This window comes from Sapajus apella, unplaced genomic scaffold (assembly GCF_009761245.1).
Source record: "Sapajus apella isolate SASKATOON/1434 unplaced genomic scaffold, GSC_monkey_1.0 scaffold749, whole genome shotgun sequence".
NCBI classification, from domain to species: domain Eukaryota; kingdom Metazoa; phylum Chordata; class Mammalia; order Primates; family Cebidae; genus Sapajus; species Sapajus apella.
This window is the reverse complement of record NW_022437675.1, coordinates 13,646-29,944: the sequence shown is the minus strand read 5'-3', so window position 1 is coordinate 29,944 and position 16,299 is coordinate 13,646. Positions and strand designations below refer to the sequence as shown.

Below are 16,299 nucleotides of genomic sequence, written 5' to 3'. Positions count from 1 at the left end.
TGATCATCTTTTTATGTGCTTGCTTTCCATTTGCATGTCTTATTGAAAGAGTGTGTGTTCAACTGTTTTTCCATTTTGTAAGTTTGTTGATTTTGATGAGTTATTCAGATTATACATTGTGGTTAACAGACTGTTGTGAGATATGTAATGCACAAATTTTCTTTTTGTGTGTCTTTTCACTTTCTTTCTTTCTTTTTCTTTTTTTTTTTTAAGATGGAGTCTTGTTCTGTCGACCAGGCTGGAGTGCAGTAGCACAATCTTGGCTCACTGCAACCTCTCCCTCCAGGGTTCTCCTGCCTCAGCCTCCTGAGTAGCTGGGATTACAAGTGTGCATCACCACACTCTGCTAATTTTTGTATTTTTAGTAGAGATGGGGTTTCTCAATGTTGGTCAGGCTGGTCTCGAACTCCTGACCTCGGGTGATCCACCCACCTCAGCCCCCCAACATGCTGGGATTACACATGTGAGCCACTGCACCCTGTCACTCCCAGGAATTTTGTTTTTCTTTCCTTTTTTTTTCTTTTTTTTTTTTGAGTTGGAATCTTGCTCTGTCGGCGAGGCTGGAGTGCCGTGGTCATATAGGCTCATGGCAATCTCTGCCTCCTGCGTTCAAGCAATTTTTCTGCCTCAGCCTCCCAAGTAGCTGGGAATACAGGTGCGTGCCACCATGCCCAGGTAATGTTTGTATTTTTGGTAGAGATGGGGTTTTGCCATGTTGGCCAAGCTGGTCTTGAACTCCTAACCTCAAGTGATTCTTGTACCTCAGCGTCCCAAAGTGTTAGGATTACAGGCGTTAGCCACCATGCCCAGCCTTTCTTTTTCGAGACATGGTGTTGTGCCCTCGCCCAGGCTGGAGTGCAGTGGTGCGATCTCGGCTTACTGCAACCTCCACATTCTGAGCTCAGGCAGTTCTCCTGTCTCAGCCCCTCCAAAGTAGCTGGGACTACAGGTGTGCGCCACCATGCCTGGCTAATTTTTGTATTTCTAGTAGAGACGGGGTTCTGTGGTCGTGGGCGGTCTTCAACTCCTGGACTGAACTCAAGTGATATACCTGTCTCAGCCTCCCCATGTGCTGGGATTACAGGCATTAGCTACTGTGCTGGCCTATTTTTAGCTTTTTGAGGAAATACCAAACTGTGTTAAAAGTAGGCTGCACCAGCTTATATTCCACACGGAGTATTTAAGGGTTGTGATTTCTCTCCGACCTTGCCAACACTTGTCATTTTACATTTCTTGGATCATAGCCTTCCTAGTGTGTGTGAAGGAGTATGTCACTGTGGTTTCAGTTGAGATGGCCATAATGATAACGGTATTGATCATCTTTTCATGTGCTTTCCATTTGCACATCTTATTGAAGGAGCGTGTGTTCAACTGTTTCTCCATTCTGTAATTTGGTTGTTTTTGTTGAGTCACACAAATTATACATTGTGGTTAACAGACTGGTGTTAGATATGTAACGTTAGATATTTTCTTTCTGTGGGTTGTTTCTCTACTTTCTTTTCTTTTTTTGAGATGGAGTCTTGCTCGGTTGCCCAGGCTGGAGCGCACGTTACGCAATCTTGGCTCCCTGCATCCTCCACCTCCCAAGTTCAATCCTCCCACCTCAGCCTCCTCAGTAGCTAGGATTACAGGCAGGTGCCACCACGCCTGGCTGCTTTTTTTTTTTTTTACTTTTAGTAAAAGCAGGGTTTCACCATGTTGGCCAGGCTGATCTTGAACTTCTAACCTCAAGTGATCCACTCACCTCGGCCTCCCAAAGTGCTGCGATTACAGGCATGAGCCGCTGCAACTGCTTTAGTATTTATTTCCACCTGATGTGCTGTCTGTGTTACTGGTTTATGGATCGCCTCTCTCCCCCTCATTAGAGTGACTGATCCATTCAGAGAGCAGAAACTTTGTTTTCGTTCATTGCTGTTTCCCCAAAGCCTAGAATCCTGCCGGGGATATGATAACCAGGCAGTAGTTATTAGTGGAATGAACTAATGTAAGAGTGAATGAAGGCTGCGTGCGGTGGCTCGTGCCTGTAGTCCCAGCACTTGGGGGGGCCCAGGCGGCAGATTGCTTGAAGTCAGGAGTTCGAAACCAGCCTTGCCAACATGGTGAAACTCCATCTCTACTAAAAATACAAAAATTAGTCAGGCATGGTGACGCACCTGTAATCCCAGCTACCCAGGAGGCTGAGGCAGGAGAATCGATTGAACCCGGGAGGTGGAGGTTGGACTGGGTTGAGATCATGCCACTGCACTCCAGCCTGGATGAAGGAGCAAGACAGTGTCTCAAAAATAAATAAAAATAATTTTAAAAAAGAATGCATGAAAGACAAGGCAGCCTACATAGAAGGAATAAGTGATAGTAATCAATAGTACACCAGGGAAATCATAGTGAATGAGAATTTATTTGTAAATTTCAGGATAGCTAGAAGAGAAGGATTGTCGTGTTCCCAATACAGAAAATAAATATTTGGGCTGATGACTATCTCAGTTACCCTGTAATGATCATTACATACTGTCTACATCAGGGGTCCCCACACCCCCTGGCTGCGAATCAGTACCACTCTGAGGCCTGTTAGGAACTGGACAGGCAACACAGCAGGTGAGCAGCGGGCAGGCGTGTGAGGCTTCACCTGTGTTTACAGCCACTCCTTATTGTTCACATCACCACTTAAGCTCCACCTCTAGGTCAGTGGCAGCATTAGATTCTCATGGGAGGGCAAACCCTGCCATAAACAGCACATGCGGGGGATCTAGGCTGCATGCTGCTGCTTTTTTTTTTTTTTTTTTTTTTGTTTTTGTTTTTGTTTTGTTTTGTTTTGTTTTGAGATGCAGTCTCGCTCTGTTGCCAGGCTGGAGAACAGTGGTGCGTTCTTGGCTCACCACAACCTCCGTTTTTTAGGTTCAAGCGATTCTCCTGCCTCAGCCTCCTGAGTAGCTGGGATTACAGGCACATACCACCACGCACAGCTAATTTTTGTATTTTTTTAGTAGAGACGGAGTTTCACTATGTTGGCCAGGCTGGTCTCAAACTCCTGACCTCATGATCCACCTGCTTTTGCCTCCCAAAGTGCTAGGATTGAAGGCATGAACCCACGACCTGCAGCTGCATGCTTCTTATGAAAATCTAATACCTGATGGTCTATCACAGTCTCCCATCGCCCCCAGAGGGACCATCTAGTTTCAGCAAAACCAGCTCAGGCTCTCACTGATTCTGCATTATGGTGAGTTGCGTAAGTATTTCATTATATTTTACAATGTAATAATAATAGAAGCAGGCCAGGCACAATGGCTCATGCCTGTCATCCCAGCACTTTGGGTGGGTGAGGCAGGTGGGTAACCTGAGGTCAAGAGTTTGAGACCAGCCTGGCCAGCATGATAAAACCCCATCTCTACTAAAAATACAAAAAATCAACCAGGTATGGTGGCAGGCACCTGTAATCCCAGCTACTTGGGAGGTTGAGGCAGGAGAATTGCTTGAACCCAGCAGGCAGAGGTTGCAGTGAGCCACGATCATGCCATTCCACTGCAGCCTAGGTGACGAGCAAAACTCCATCTCAATAAATAAGTGCACAGTAAATGTAATGTGCTTGAATCATTCTGAAACCACCCCCCTGCCCCCAGGTCCATGGAAAAGTTGTCTTCTACAAAACCGATCCCTGGTGCCAAAGAGGTTGGGGACCACTGCTCTACAGGTCTCGAACTATCACCTGTGCCCCTCAGATGGGTACAACTATCACATATCAATAAAAACTAAAATAAATCAATTAAAATTCAAAATTTTTTTAAAAGTAGGACTGAAAAGTTACCATTGGATCACAGAATTAGGGAAATGAATGATGTCCTCGTTAAAGGTGGTCTCAGTGGAGAAAGGGAACAGAAGTTGGACTCAAATGGATACAGAGAGTGAGTAGGAGACAGAGTAGCTTGGGAAGCGCAGGTAACTCCTCCAGGAAGCGTGCTGGGAAGGGGAGGATGGAGGGGATGCTGGCTTGGCAGTGAGTGCCTCTGAAGTTGAGCATGTCCCCGGGGACAGGCATGGGGAGCTATACCTCACCCTGATGGGCAGATGTGGCCCACCCTGCTTCTGCCTGGGCTCCCCAGTTTCACCCTGTAGATGCAGACATAGGACACTGTTCCTTTTGTGGCCACAGGGCATGAATCTCTCAGGGGCGAGAAGCAGCAGCGGAGCCTCGCCTGGGCTATGTACAGAAAGGCAGCTGTGTACCTGCTGGATGACCCTCTGGTGGCTCTGGACGCCCAGGTCGGCCAGCACATCTTCAACCAGGTCATCAGGCCTGGCGGGCTACTCCAGGGGAACGGTAAGTTTGGGAACGTGTCAGAGGGCACAGGGCAAAGGCAGAGGCTGCCCTTAGCATCCAGTCCTAACCCAAGTTTCTCTCACCGCCCCCTTCCACTTGAGTCCAGTTTTCCTCTTTGTATTGGTCAGTTTTTGCTGTGATGATGCTACATAACAAACAACCCCTCAGATTCCATCAGCTTACAACAGCAGCTGTTTCTTGCTTATGCATCTGTGGTTTAACTACTACAGCTGTGCCTCAGATGATTGGCCCAGGTCAGGTGGACTCCTTGTCTTCTTGAGACAGGCTGAAGCAGTCCCCTCTGTTTCTCTATTTGGAAATGCTATTTTCAAGAAAGATGGCAGGAGCACAAGAAGGGAAGCTCTCCCCACTGTCCAGGGACAATACTCCCACCCCAACCTGCTGCTCCAGGAGGCTAGCCAAGCACGTGTGTGTAACTTTTCTTACTTTCTTTCCCCTTCCTTCCTCTTCCCCTTCCCTTCCTTCCTCTTTTCCTTCCCCTCCCTCCCTCTTTCTCTCCTTCCTTCCTTCCTTCCTTTTGACAGAGTCTTGCTGTATCACCTAGGATGGAATGCAGTGGTGCAATTTCAGCTCACTGCAACCTCTGCCTCCCAGTTTCAAGTGATTCTTATGCCTCAGTTTCTCAAGTAGCTGTGACTACAGGTGTGTGCCACCATACCTAGCTCATTTTAGTATTTTTAGTAGAGACAGGGCTTAGCCATGTCGACCTGGCTGGTCTTGAACTTCTGACCTCAAGTGATCCACCTGCCTTGGCCTCCCAAAGTGTTGGGATTACAGGCATGAGCCATGGAACGTGGCTACATGTGTGTTAACTTCTAACCTTTCCCTGCCCAGATACAGATTCTCATGACCCACGCATTCCACATCCTGCCCCAGGCTGATGCAATCGTGGTACTGGGAGATGGGGCCATTGTAGAGATGGGTTCCTACCAGGAGCTTCTGCACAAGAAGGGGGCCCCCATGAGTCTTCTGGATCAAGCCAGACAGCCAGGAGACAGAGGAGAAGGAGGTACTAGGTGGGCTTTGCTGATTCTCCGTGCCTGGCTCTTGCCACCTTTGGGGAAAAGGGCTCAAAGGGTCCTAATGGCAAGAGTGGAGTGCCCTGGTCACACCCTCCCTGCAGGCCCATGCCCAGAAGCAGACAGCTCTCCAATAGGTCCCCTCTCTCCAAGAAGAGCCAGTAACACCATCTACTAGCCAGGGGCTGTGCTAAGTGCTTCTGTAAAAAATACACTATTTCATTTGATTCTCAGAGTGCCCTCAGAGGCGTGTGAAGTTACTGCTGTCATTTTACAGATGAGCAAAGAACGTTAAATCAGTTGCCCAAGGTCTTCAGATTAGAACCTGAGTGTGTCCAACTCCAGAGTCTATGCTTGCAGTTGCTATGGAGACAGCACAAGAAGGTTTTGATGCCTAGAAAGCTACAGCACGCCAGCTAGAGTTTCCAATAATCCAAAGAACACAAAGTCCGCTGGATACGTGACAAGGTTCTGGAAGTAGAGCTGCCAAGCCAAGCTCACCCACAGTGAAAAGTAGCAACTCGCAGCACTTCACATGTATTAGCTCACTGAATCAACATGATGCCCCTGTGAGGCTGGGACTAGAATCATTTTCCATTTCACAGATGAGGAAACTGAGGCCCAAAAGTTAAGGAACTAGTCCCAGGTTACATGGCTTATAAGTGGCAGCACTGGGATTTGTACCCAAGCAACTTGATTCCAGAGAATGTGTTTTTTAATCACTAGGCTTTTTACTATCCCTGCATGACAGAGCAAGGACTCACCCAGGTCTCCCTCAAGCTCAGACTTTGTCTTTTCTGAGGACATCTGCTTAGGATTGGCCCACCCTGGCTAAAAACCCTAAGTGTTGATTCACAATGTCCCAGCCCTGAAGCTTGAAGCTAGAATTTGCCTGTTTGTATTGGTCAGCTTTTCCTGCAATGATGCCGTGTAACAAACAGCGCCCCCCCCACCCCCAGCAGCCAATGCTAGCAGTTATTTCTTGCTTACAGGTCTGTGGTTAAACTTCTACAGCTCTGCCTTCAGTTACTGGCCACACCTGGGGGACAGTGATGGGGAGGTGTCCTTCCTGGGAGAGATGGTACCTGAGGGTAGGTGGGAGTTAGCCAGAAAAGAGCATTCCAGACACAAGGAACTGCTTGAGCAAGGCTGTCAGGAGAAACAGATGACTTTATACAGTGTTCACTGCTGTTTTTCCAACCTCAAGTTCACAGCAGGTGCTCAGTTCACTTATAGAAAAACTGAATGAGTGAGTGAATGCCTGAATGATGTTCCTGGAAGAACTCAGAGTGGGGTGTTGAGGTTGCTGGAGAGGTGGCAGGAGCCAGAACAGGAAAAATGGATGGTCAGAGCAGTTAAGGCCACGTGGTCAGTGGGTGTCAAAGTACCTGGCCCATGTTGTGTGACACGACTCTCTCGACCTTGCAGAAACAGAACCTGGGACCAGCACCAAGGACCCTAGAGGCTCCTCTGCAGGCAGGAGGCCGAGCTTAGACCTGAGAGGTGAGTCCACCATGGTGCCACACTCAGAAAGGCACAGGCTGAAGCTGATGTGGCTGAAGGGACCACCTGTGTCTCAGGCAGTTGGGGACAATCAGCACCATTATGGATGGAGCACCTGCTAAAGTCCCCCCATGGTGCCCTGCTGAGGGATAATTCACCAAAATTGGTCCAGTTGGCCAAGATGATTAGGTCCCCATAGGGCCAGTTCATGGGATGAACAAATGCCTTCCAGCATGATGGATGTCTTCAGGGGGCCGAGCCAGCTTGCTGCAGTTGTCACAGTGCTGCAGCAGGGCAGGGCTGGTTCCAAAGAAAGAGCCTCCCTTGAGCTGTTAACCACCGTGCCAGGCCCGGTCATTTATGCTTTGGCAGGTGGGTTATGCACAGGGCTTGGGTCTATACACACAGCATCACTTGCTGTTGGCCAGAGCACATGGACAGGAGGCCAGGAGGAGGCCTGCGGTCCCCATTTTGCTCAGCTCCCTCCAGCCGGGACACAGCTGAGCTCACTGTCTGAAGCAGAGGGACCTGCTGCCTGCTACTCTCCCCTCTTCATGAGCGGGATATTAGGGAGCAAAACCACAGGCCACTGGTACCAGGTGCTTCGAGCTTAAGTGCCTTCTATACAGGGGTGCGGGGTAGCAAGGATCCTGAGGGGCCTCAGTCCCTGGGGATCACTGGGGCTGACCCCCATCCCAGCTAGTGACCCTGAGGACACTTCTCACACACTGACCAATCCCACCGTGTTCTTGGCACACAAGAATCCAAAGTAAGATCAGATGGATAGGTAGTCGTGTTTAGAGAAAACCTTTAGATACATTAGGGCTGGGTGTGGTGGCTCAGGCCTGTAATACCAGCACTGTGGGAGGCAGAGGCAGGTGGATCACCTGAGGTCAGGAGTTCGAGACCAGCCTGGCCAACATGGCCAAACACTGTCTCTACTAAAAATACAACAATTATCCAGGCCCAGTGGTGCACGCCTGTAGCCCCAGCCACTCCGGAGGCTGAGGCACAAGAATTGCTTGAACCCGCGAGGTGGAGGTTGCAGTGAGAAGAGATTAGCCACTGCACTCTGGCCTGGGCGACAGAGCAATACTGCATCTCAAAAATAATAATAACGTCTGTCAAACTTAATGTGTCTAAAGCTTTGTTTCACTGTGTTTTGTTTCTGAGACAGAATCTCTCTCTGTCCCTTAGGCTGGAGTGCAGTGGCACGATATCAGCTCACTGCAACCTCTGCCTTCTGGGTTCAAGAGATTCTCATGCCTTAGCCTTCCAAGTAGCTGGGACTATAGGCGTGCAACCAGGCCCAGCTAATTTTTGTATTTTGAGTAGAGACAGGGTTTTGCCATCTTGGCCAGGCTGGTCTCGAACTCCTGACCTCAGGATCTGCCTGCCTCGGCCTCCCAAAGGGCTGGGATTACAGGCATGAGTCAAGGCACCTGGCTGACAGAGGTTAATTGAGTAAAGAATGATCCTCACATCATGCAGCCGCTGAACCAGAACATGGACAAAAAAAGGAAGGTGAAGGACAGAAGTGAGGTCAGAAACAGACAGACTGGTTGCAGCTCAGCATTTGCTTTATTTGAACATGGTTTAAACAGTTGGCTGCCTTCTATTGGCTGAAATTCAGTGATTGACACATGAGTAGGTTCCAGTGTGTGTAGGAGTCCAGTTAATTTACAGTTCACTATGTATGGGAAAACATTTAGGCCAAACCTAAAATATGTAAGGAGGCAGCTTTAGGCTGAACTTAATAACAGGTAGGTAGACCAGTATATATAGATATACAGATACGTAGATAAATGGATGGATGGATAGATAGTACCCCATCTTGACAGCTGAGGACACTGAGGTACACAGGCTAAGTCAGCTCACCCATCCACAGACAAGGCATTCAAAAAGTCTTCAACATCTGAATTGTGCATAATTTATGTTCTGTCAGTTGGACTGACAAATCTGATGGTAAACAGTAGGGGCAAACCAATTGCACCAAAGCTTAAGCCAAAATGAAAATTCTGAGAACAGGATGGGTGTAGCAGCTTATGCCTGTAATCCCAGCACTTCGGGAGGCTGAGGTGGGCGGATCGCTTGAGCTCAGGAGTTTGAGACCAACCTGGGCAATATAGCATGACCCTGTCTCAAAAAAGAAAAAAAGAAAATTCTGAGAACAGAGTTCCAATGACAGGCAAACTAAGTTCATCCTGTGAAATGGCATCAGAAGAAGGGGCTTGCTTGACTCTGAGGTAATTGATGGCATTTAGCTGCGTGCCACACAGGGAGAAGGGAAGTGTGATATCAGGTCAGTATTGTGTTGGATGGATGAATGAATGATGAATGAATGAATGGAGAGTATACCCTGAGCTCAGTGTATGTATGTGGGCCTGAGGGTTGGGTGCATACACCCCACTACTGGGAGAGACACTGACTTCATCTTTATTTCCTCTCAACAACAGGTCCATCAAGTCAATCCTTGAGAAGGACTATACTGCTTCATTAGCCCAGAGAGGGGTTCCACTAGATGACCCTGACAGGACAGCATGGCCAACAGGAAAGGACAGTGTGCAACAGCAGGGTAAGCACCAGCCTGGCCCACTGCTCCCCCCCGCAGGGGCCCAAGTCCTCCCACCAGATGTAGCAGTTGACAGTGGTGATACTCACCTTTCTTGAACACCTACTATGTGCCAGTAGAATTCTAGACCTTCATTTTCTTAATCCTCACAATCACTCTAAAAAATAGATATGATAGCTCTATTTTAGACATACATAAGAAATCTTTTAAAATTTATTTTTGAGACAGTGGCTCAGTCACTTACCCACCCTGGACTGCAGTGATGTAATCACAGCTCACTTGCAGCCAAGTTAAAAGACTTGTCTGTGTCCTCAAATCTAGGCCAGTCTAAGTGTGAAGCTTGTCCTGTTTTTCCTCTTCTATCCTGCTACGTACCTCCACCCACCTACTTATTCATCCCATCATCCACACACCCACCCATCCATCCCATCCGTTCACCGACCTACTCCTTTATCCAACCCATCCATGTAACCCAGCTAACAATACATACCAACCATTCCCTCACCTACGCATCTGTTTAGCCGTTCGTTCATTCATTCATTCATCTCTCCATCCATTCACTCACTCATCCACATACCGACCTACCTAGCTACCAACTCATTCACCCACCCACCCCCTCATTCATCCAGCAAACACATACACAATGCCCACTATGTGCCAGGCTAAGTCTGGTGGGATTGGATGGATACTAGTGAGGATAGATGGAGAGAAAATGATTAGGCTAATAAGCAAGCCATATCTGATAACAGTAAGTGCTACAAAGAAAATAATGGGCCAGGTACAGCGGCTCACACCTGTCATCCCAGCCCTTTGGGAGGCCGAGGCGGGTGGATCACAAAGTCGGCATTTTGAGACCAACCTAGCCAACATAGTGAAACCCCATCTCTACTAAAAATACAAAAAAATTAGCTGGGCATGTTGGTGGGCGCCTGTAATCCCAGCTACTCAGGAGGCTGAGGTGGGAGAATCGTTTTAACACAGGAGGTGAAGGTTGCAGTGAGCCAACATTGTGCCATTGCACTCCAGCCTGCGTGATAGTGCGAGACTCCATCTCAAAAAAAAAATAAGAAGAATGATCAGGCGCAGTGGCTTACGGCTGTAATCCCAACTTTGGGAGGCTGTGGTGGGAGGATTGCTTGAGGCCAGGAGTTCAAGGGTACAGTGAAGTATGATCATGCCACTTCAATCCAGCCTGGGTGACAGAGTGAGACCCTGCCTCTTAAGGAAAATATGAAATGGAGACCAACTGAAGGTCATGGGTGGTGTGGATAGGATGCTCTGAAAAGATACATGTGAGCTTCCCCAAAGAACGTGTGAAGGAACTAATCATACAAAGAGCAAGAGTACTCCAGGGAGAGGAAGCAGCAGACACAATGGCTCCAAAGCAGTAAGTACTTTAGGGTGCCAGAGAAAGGGGTCCCATGAGGCTGGCAGGCAGTAAGTGGGGACGAGATAAGAATCTTGGAATTTCAGTTTTTTTGTTTTGAGATGGAGTTTTACTCTTGTCACCCAGGGTGCGGTGCAGTGGAGCAATCTCGGCTCACTGCAGTCTCTATCTCCTGGATTCAAGCAATTCTCCTGTCTCAGCCTCCCAAGTAGCTGGGATTACAGGGACCTGCCACCACGCCTGGCTGACGTTTGTATTTTTAGTAGAGATGGGGTTTTACCATGTTGGTCTAGGGTGGCCTCAAACTCCTGACGTTAAGTGATCCGCCTGCCTCGGCCTCCCAAAGTGCTGGGATTATAGGTGTTGAGTCACCTGCCTGGCTGGAATTTCTTCTAAGAGCAAGAGAGAGCCATGGACAGGCGAGTGACAAGATAGGATTAGATGGATGTTTTCAACAGTCCTGTCTGGCCGCAATTGTGCATGGAACTTCAGATTTGTAGCAGCAGGACCCTAAACCAGTGCCCGAACCTCTCTGTGCCTCAGCTTCCTTCTCTGTGAAATGGAGGTTATTATGAGCATGGCTGACCCATGGTGGGTGTTCAAGAAAGCCCTTCTGGATAGGTGTGGTGGCGCACACCTGTAATCCAAACACTTTGGGAGACCGAGGAGGGAGGATCGCTGGAGGCCAGGAGTTTGAGATCAGCCTCTGCAACATATCGAGACTCTAGTTCTTTAAAAATAGGAAAATTAACAAGGCATGGTGGTACAAACCCATAGTCCAGCTGTTTGCGAGGCTGAGGTGGGAGATTACTTGAGCCTAGGAGTTCAAGGCTGCAGTGAGCCATGATTGTGCCAGTGTACTCCAGCCTGGGTGACCTAAGCAATGAAGAAAGACCCTGTCCTAAAATAAGTAAGTAATGCTGGGCACGGTGGATCATGTGGTCAGGAGATCAAGACCATCCTGGCTAACACGGTGAAACCCTGATTCTACTAAAAATACAATTTAAGTAGCCAGGTGTGATCGCATGTGCCTGCAGTCCCAGCTATTTGGGAGGCTGAGGCAGGAGAATCACTTGAACCCGGGAGGTGGAGGTTGCAGTGAGCTGAGATATCACACCACTGCAGTCTAGCCTGGGTGACAGACTGAGACTCTTGTCTCAAAAAAGAAAAAAAAATATATATATGAATACTAACTCATTGGGGATTGTATAGGAGATGGGGATTCTCAGGCTATCCAGGGCCTGTGGGGGAGATGGAGCTCCTGTTGGGAGGAACAGAGGAAGAACCTGTGGGGTCTTTGTGGTGGTTCCCTCTGCCCATTGGCATGTTTTCTGAGAGCCTTGCCTGGCCTTAACTCATCCCTCCCTCCAGGGGCTCTCTCTGCCTCCCTCTCCCTCCTGTGTGCTACAGGTGAAGGCTGCAGTGTACCTTGCCTACCTGTGGCCCATGGAAACCCACCCTCTGCCTCTACGCGCTCTTCCTCTTATTCTGCCAACAAGCTGCCTACTTCTGCCAGGGCTATTGGCTGAGCCTGTGGGCAGACAACCCTGCAGTGGGTGGGCAGCAGACACAGGCAGCTTCTCAAAGTGTGGCCCCAGGATCAGCAGCAGTCTCACCTGGGGACTAGTTAGCAATGTACACTCTTAGGCCCCAGCCCAGGCCTAACTCACTTTGTGAGTCAGCCCATGAATCTAGGTTTCAACCCTCCAAGTAATTCTGATGCACACAAATGTTTAGGAGCCACTGGCTTACCTCTGTTTGGTCGCATTTTGCACGTGCTCTTTTTTCCAGGGCAGGTCAGATGGCCACTAGCCATCACATCATCTCACCTTAGCAATTCAACACGTAAAATGTTTCTCCAGCTCATTAGTCCCATATTAATCCCAGAGAAGGTTCTGATTGGCCCTTTGTGGATGTTGTATGCATCTCTGAACTCGTCACATTAACCGAATGAAGAGTAGACTCTGATAGGTTAGGCTGTGTCATGTGACCACCTCTCTGATCAGGTCCCATGATTGACAGTACCCCAGCCCCTTCCCACAGGAAACCAGAATAGAAGAAAAACACCATAGATAAAAACCCTGGCTAGGGCCTGGCATCATGGCTCACACCTGTAATCTCAGCAGTTTAAGACCAGCCTGACCAACATGGTGAAACCCCACGTCTAAAAGTACAAAAATCAGTTGGGCATGGTAGTGCATGCCTGTACTCTCAGCTATTCAGGAGGCTGAGGCAGGAGAATTGTTTGAACCCAGGAGGTGGAGGTTGCAGTGAGCCAAGACTGCACCACTGCAGTCCAGCCTAGGTGATGGAGCAAGACTCCGTCTCCAGAAACAAAACAAAAAAGAAATATCTGGTATCATCCAGGATGAAGAGACGATCCACCCACTGGGTCTGTCACTGGGAATAGGGACAGTGTTGAATGAATGACTTAATAAGCCAGTGAGTAAGGCAAACTCCCAAAGTGCCATCGTGCCAGGGACATCACCTTGTGTAGTCCATGATGATGATGAGCCGGTGGGCAACGGTGAAGACAGTGCAGCCTTTGAACTGCGTCTGGATGGTGGACTGAATGAGGTCGCCCATTTCCAGGTCCACGGCCGCCGTGGCCTCATCCAACACAAGGATATTCATCTTGCTCAGCAGGGCCCGAGCCAGGCACACAAGCTGGCGCTGCCTAAAAGACCAGGAGACAGTGTTGGGTCAAACCACCCCGACCCTGAACCTAGGTGCAGGCTGGGAGAAGTGAGACGAGACACTCTGTGTTCCTTGACTAGGAGAGCCCATCCACTCCCAACATCTGTGCCTGCAGCAGACATCACTGATCAATCTGAACACATCTCCTACTCAGCAAGATGCAGGTTCATAATCATTCTCAAAACTGGCTCACACCTACAAACCCAGCACTGTGGGTGGCCAAGGTGGGAGGATTGCTTGCAGCCAGGAGTTGGAGACCAGCCTGGGCAACAAAGCAAGACCTCTCTCTCTCCAAAAAAAAACAAAAATAAAAAAATTAGCTGGATGTGGTGGCACACTTCTGTAGTCTGTTACTTCAGAGGCTGAGGCAGGAGGATTGCTCAAGTCCATGAGTTCAAGGCTGAGCTCGAGCCACTGTACTCCAGCCTAGGCAACAGAATGAGACCCTGTCTCTCAAAAAAAAAGCCAGGCACAGTGGCTCACACCTATAACCCCGCACTCTGGGAGGCCAAGGCGGGTGGATCACTTGAGGCCAGGAGTTCAAGACCAGCCTGGCCAATGTGTTGATGCTCCGGCTCTATTAAAAATGCAAAAATTAGCTGGGCATGGTGATGGGCACATGACATCCTAGCTACTTGGGAGGCAGAGGCAGGACAATTGCTTGAGCCTGGGGGTGGAGGTTACAGCTGAGATTGCGCCACTGCACTCCGGCCTGGGTGACAGAGTCAGACCCTGCCTCAAAAACATAAAAAGGTCTCATATTCATGCATCCCTATCCAACTGTGGGGCCATGACAGTTGCCTCTGCACTCAGACGTGTACCTTGTTTTGTTTGGCCAGTGGGACGCCAGCAAACATAAGGCCAGCCGGAAGACTACTGCGAGATGCACATGGGAGTTTGTGTGCTCTTGTGCCCCTGTGATCGCCATGACAACATGCCCAAGCTGGTCTGCTGGAGAATGAGGAATGCACACGTACCCTTCTTGCGCCACCTGAGGCCAAGTAGATGAGCCGACAGCCAGCTGATCCCGAGACATGATGTGAGCCCAGACAACTGCCCGACTGCCCTTGCCAGGGAGCAGAGATCACTGCTTTACGGTTGAATGTGACTGAGACTCTGTGGTTGGTTGTCATGGAGACGGATAACCAAACCAGAACCAGGCACTGACAACACCAGAATGGGACCCCAGAGGTTCCCCTGCTGTGCCAGGCATTAATGCTTTAGTTGCGGGGTCATGGACAGATCTCCAGTATCCTGGGAGAAGGACCAAGACAGCTGGGGACGTTGGGCTCGGAGCAGTGCTAGTGACCAACCGGTACAGAAGCCTTTCTATAGCTTAACAACTGATGGCCACTGTCAACTGAATGGAGCTGGTGTGTATAAAAGGAAATGCATTGTCCATCCTGGTTATTATACCTCATGGTACAAAGAGCCTGGATTAAGACCCATTATACAGATAGAGAAACTGAGGCTCCAAAAGCTGAAGGGACAAATGGGACATCTGCAGCACAACTGGGACTCAAATCCAGGTCTGACACAGATCTGGACAGAATATTCAAACACCCCTACTGGGATGGCGCCTAGCAGACCTTACCTGGTGTTCCTCAGTCTACCCCCGCCTACCTGAGGTTCTGTCCACCTTCTGCGCACTCGTGGTCCAGCCTATCGGGAAGGGTTGACACGCAGTCCTTCAGGTGAGCCAGCTCCAGGGACGTCCAGACTTCATCTGAGTACTGGCTGAATGGGTCCAGCTTCATGCAGAAGGAACCCAAAAAACAAGGTCCTGTCAGAAGAGAGTGGCGGCATGTGATGCCTACGTCACGCTGACATAGACGGAGAAGGGGTGAGACATAAGGACTTCTGGGCAGGACTGGTGAAGGTGGGGTTTCAGAGCCCTTGGAATCACTGTTTCTGGTGATGTTAATAATGGAGAAAAAGGCCGGGTGCAGTGGCTTACGCCTGTAATCCCAGCACTTTGAGGGGCCGAGGTGGGAACTTCACTTGAGGTCAGGAGTTAAAGACCAGCCTGGCCAACATGGGGAAACCCGGTCTCTACTAAAAATACAAAAATTAGCCGGGCGTGGTGGCATACACCTCTAGTCCCAGCTACTCCAGAGGCTGAAGCAGGAGAATCACTTGAACCCAGGAGGCGGAGGTTGCAGTGAGCCAAGATCAGGCCACTGCACTCCACTCTGGGTGATAGAGCAAGACTGTCCCCCCCCTAAAATAAATTCCTTAATAATGGAAAAAAAGTCTGGAAAATCTGAGCGTGGCAGAATAAGACAGATTTCCTTTCCATACAACTTCCTTGAGCCTTCAATATGCACGTGGGTTGAGAACCTTCCAGAAGTGAGAGGTAAATCCTAATGGTAAAGTCCTGTGGATTTCTGTCCTCCACCTCCAAAAGAGAATCTTCTAAGAAACTTTAGGGAAGATAACACTAGAAGGCAACATATTAAGGAATCCATCTGCAGGGATTGATCTAGAAAATCCTTATTTTGGCCAGGCATGTTGGCTTACCCCGGTAATCCCAGCACTGTGTGTAGGAGGCTGAGGCAGGCAGATCACTTGAGGTCAGCAATTTGAGAACCAGCCTGTGTAATATGGTGAAACCCCGTCTCTACTACAAATACAAAACTAGCCAGGCATGGTGGCGTGCACCTGTTAACCCAGCTACTTGGGAGGCCGAGGCAGGAGAATCACTTGAACCCAGGAGGCAGAGATTGCAGTGAGCCAAGATCGCACCACTTCACTCCATCCTGCGAGACACAGCGAGACTCTCTCAACT

At 49.2% G+C, this 16,299-nt stretch overlaps 1 protein-coding gene and 1 long non-coding RNA gene across 4 annotated transcripts in view; one reads left to right on the top strand and one right to left on the bottom strand.

Moving 5' to 3' along the window:
* Positions 1-5,292: 5,292 nt before the first annotated feature.
* On the top strand, positions 5,293-9,399 carry LOC116546297. The gene is made up of 3 exons (XR_004266660.1): positions 5,293-5,342; positions 6,781-6,855; positions 9,312-9,399. It is a non-coding gene; the product is annotated as an uncharacterized LOC116546297 (long non-coding RNA).
* Positions 8,415-16,299, bottom strand: part of LOC116546296 (multidrug resistance-associated protein 1-like) — a 20,162-nt gene continuing 12,277 nt past the window's right edge. For 2 of the 3 annotated variants that reach the window (XM_032272606.1, XM_032272608.1), the window contains 3 exons: positions 15,135-15,294; positions 13,303-13,491; positions 8,415-9,584 (listed from right to left, as the gene is read on the bottom strand). In XM_032272606.1, the coding sequence (XP_032128497.1) occupies positions 9,551-9,584; positions 13,303-13,491; positions 15,135-15,294 (383 nt within the window). In that variant the 3' untranslated portion in view covers positions 8,415-9,550. The remainder of the gene's footprint in view (positions 9,585-13,302; positions 13,492-15,134; positions 15,295-16,299) is intronic. The other variant, XM_032272607.1, reaches the window with a different exon arrangement.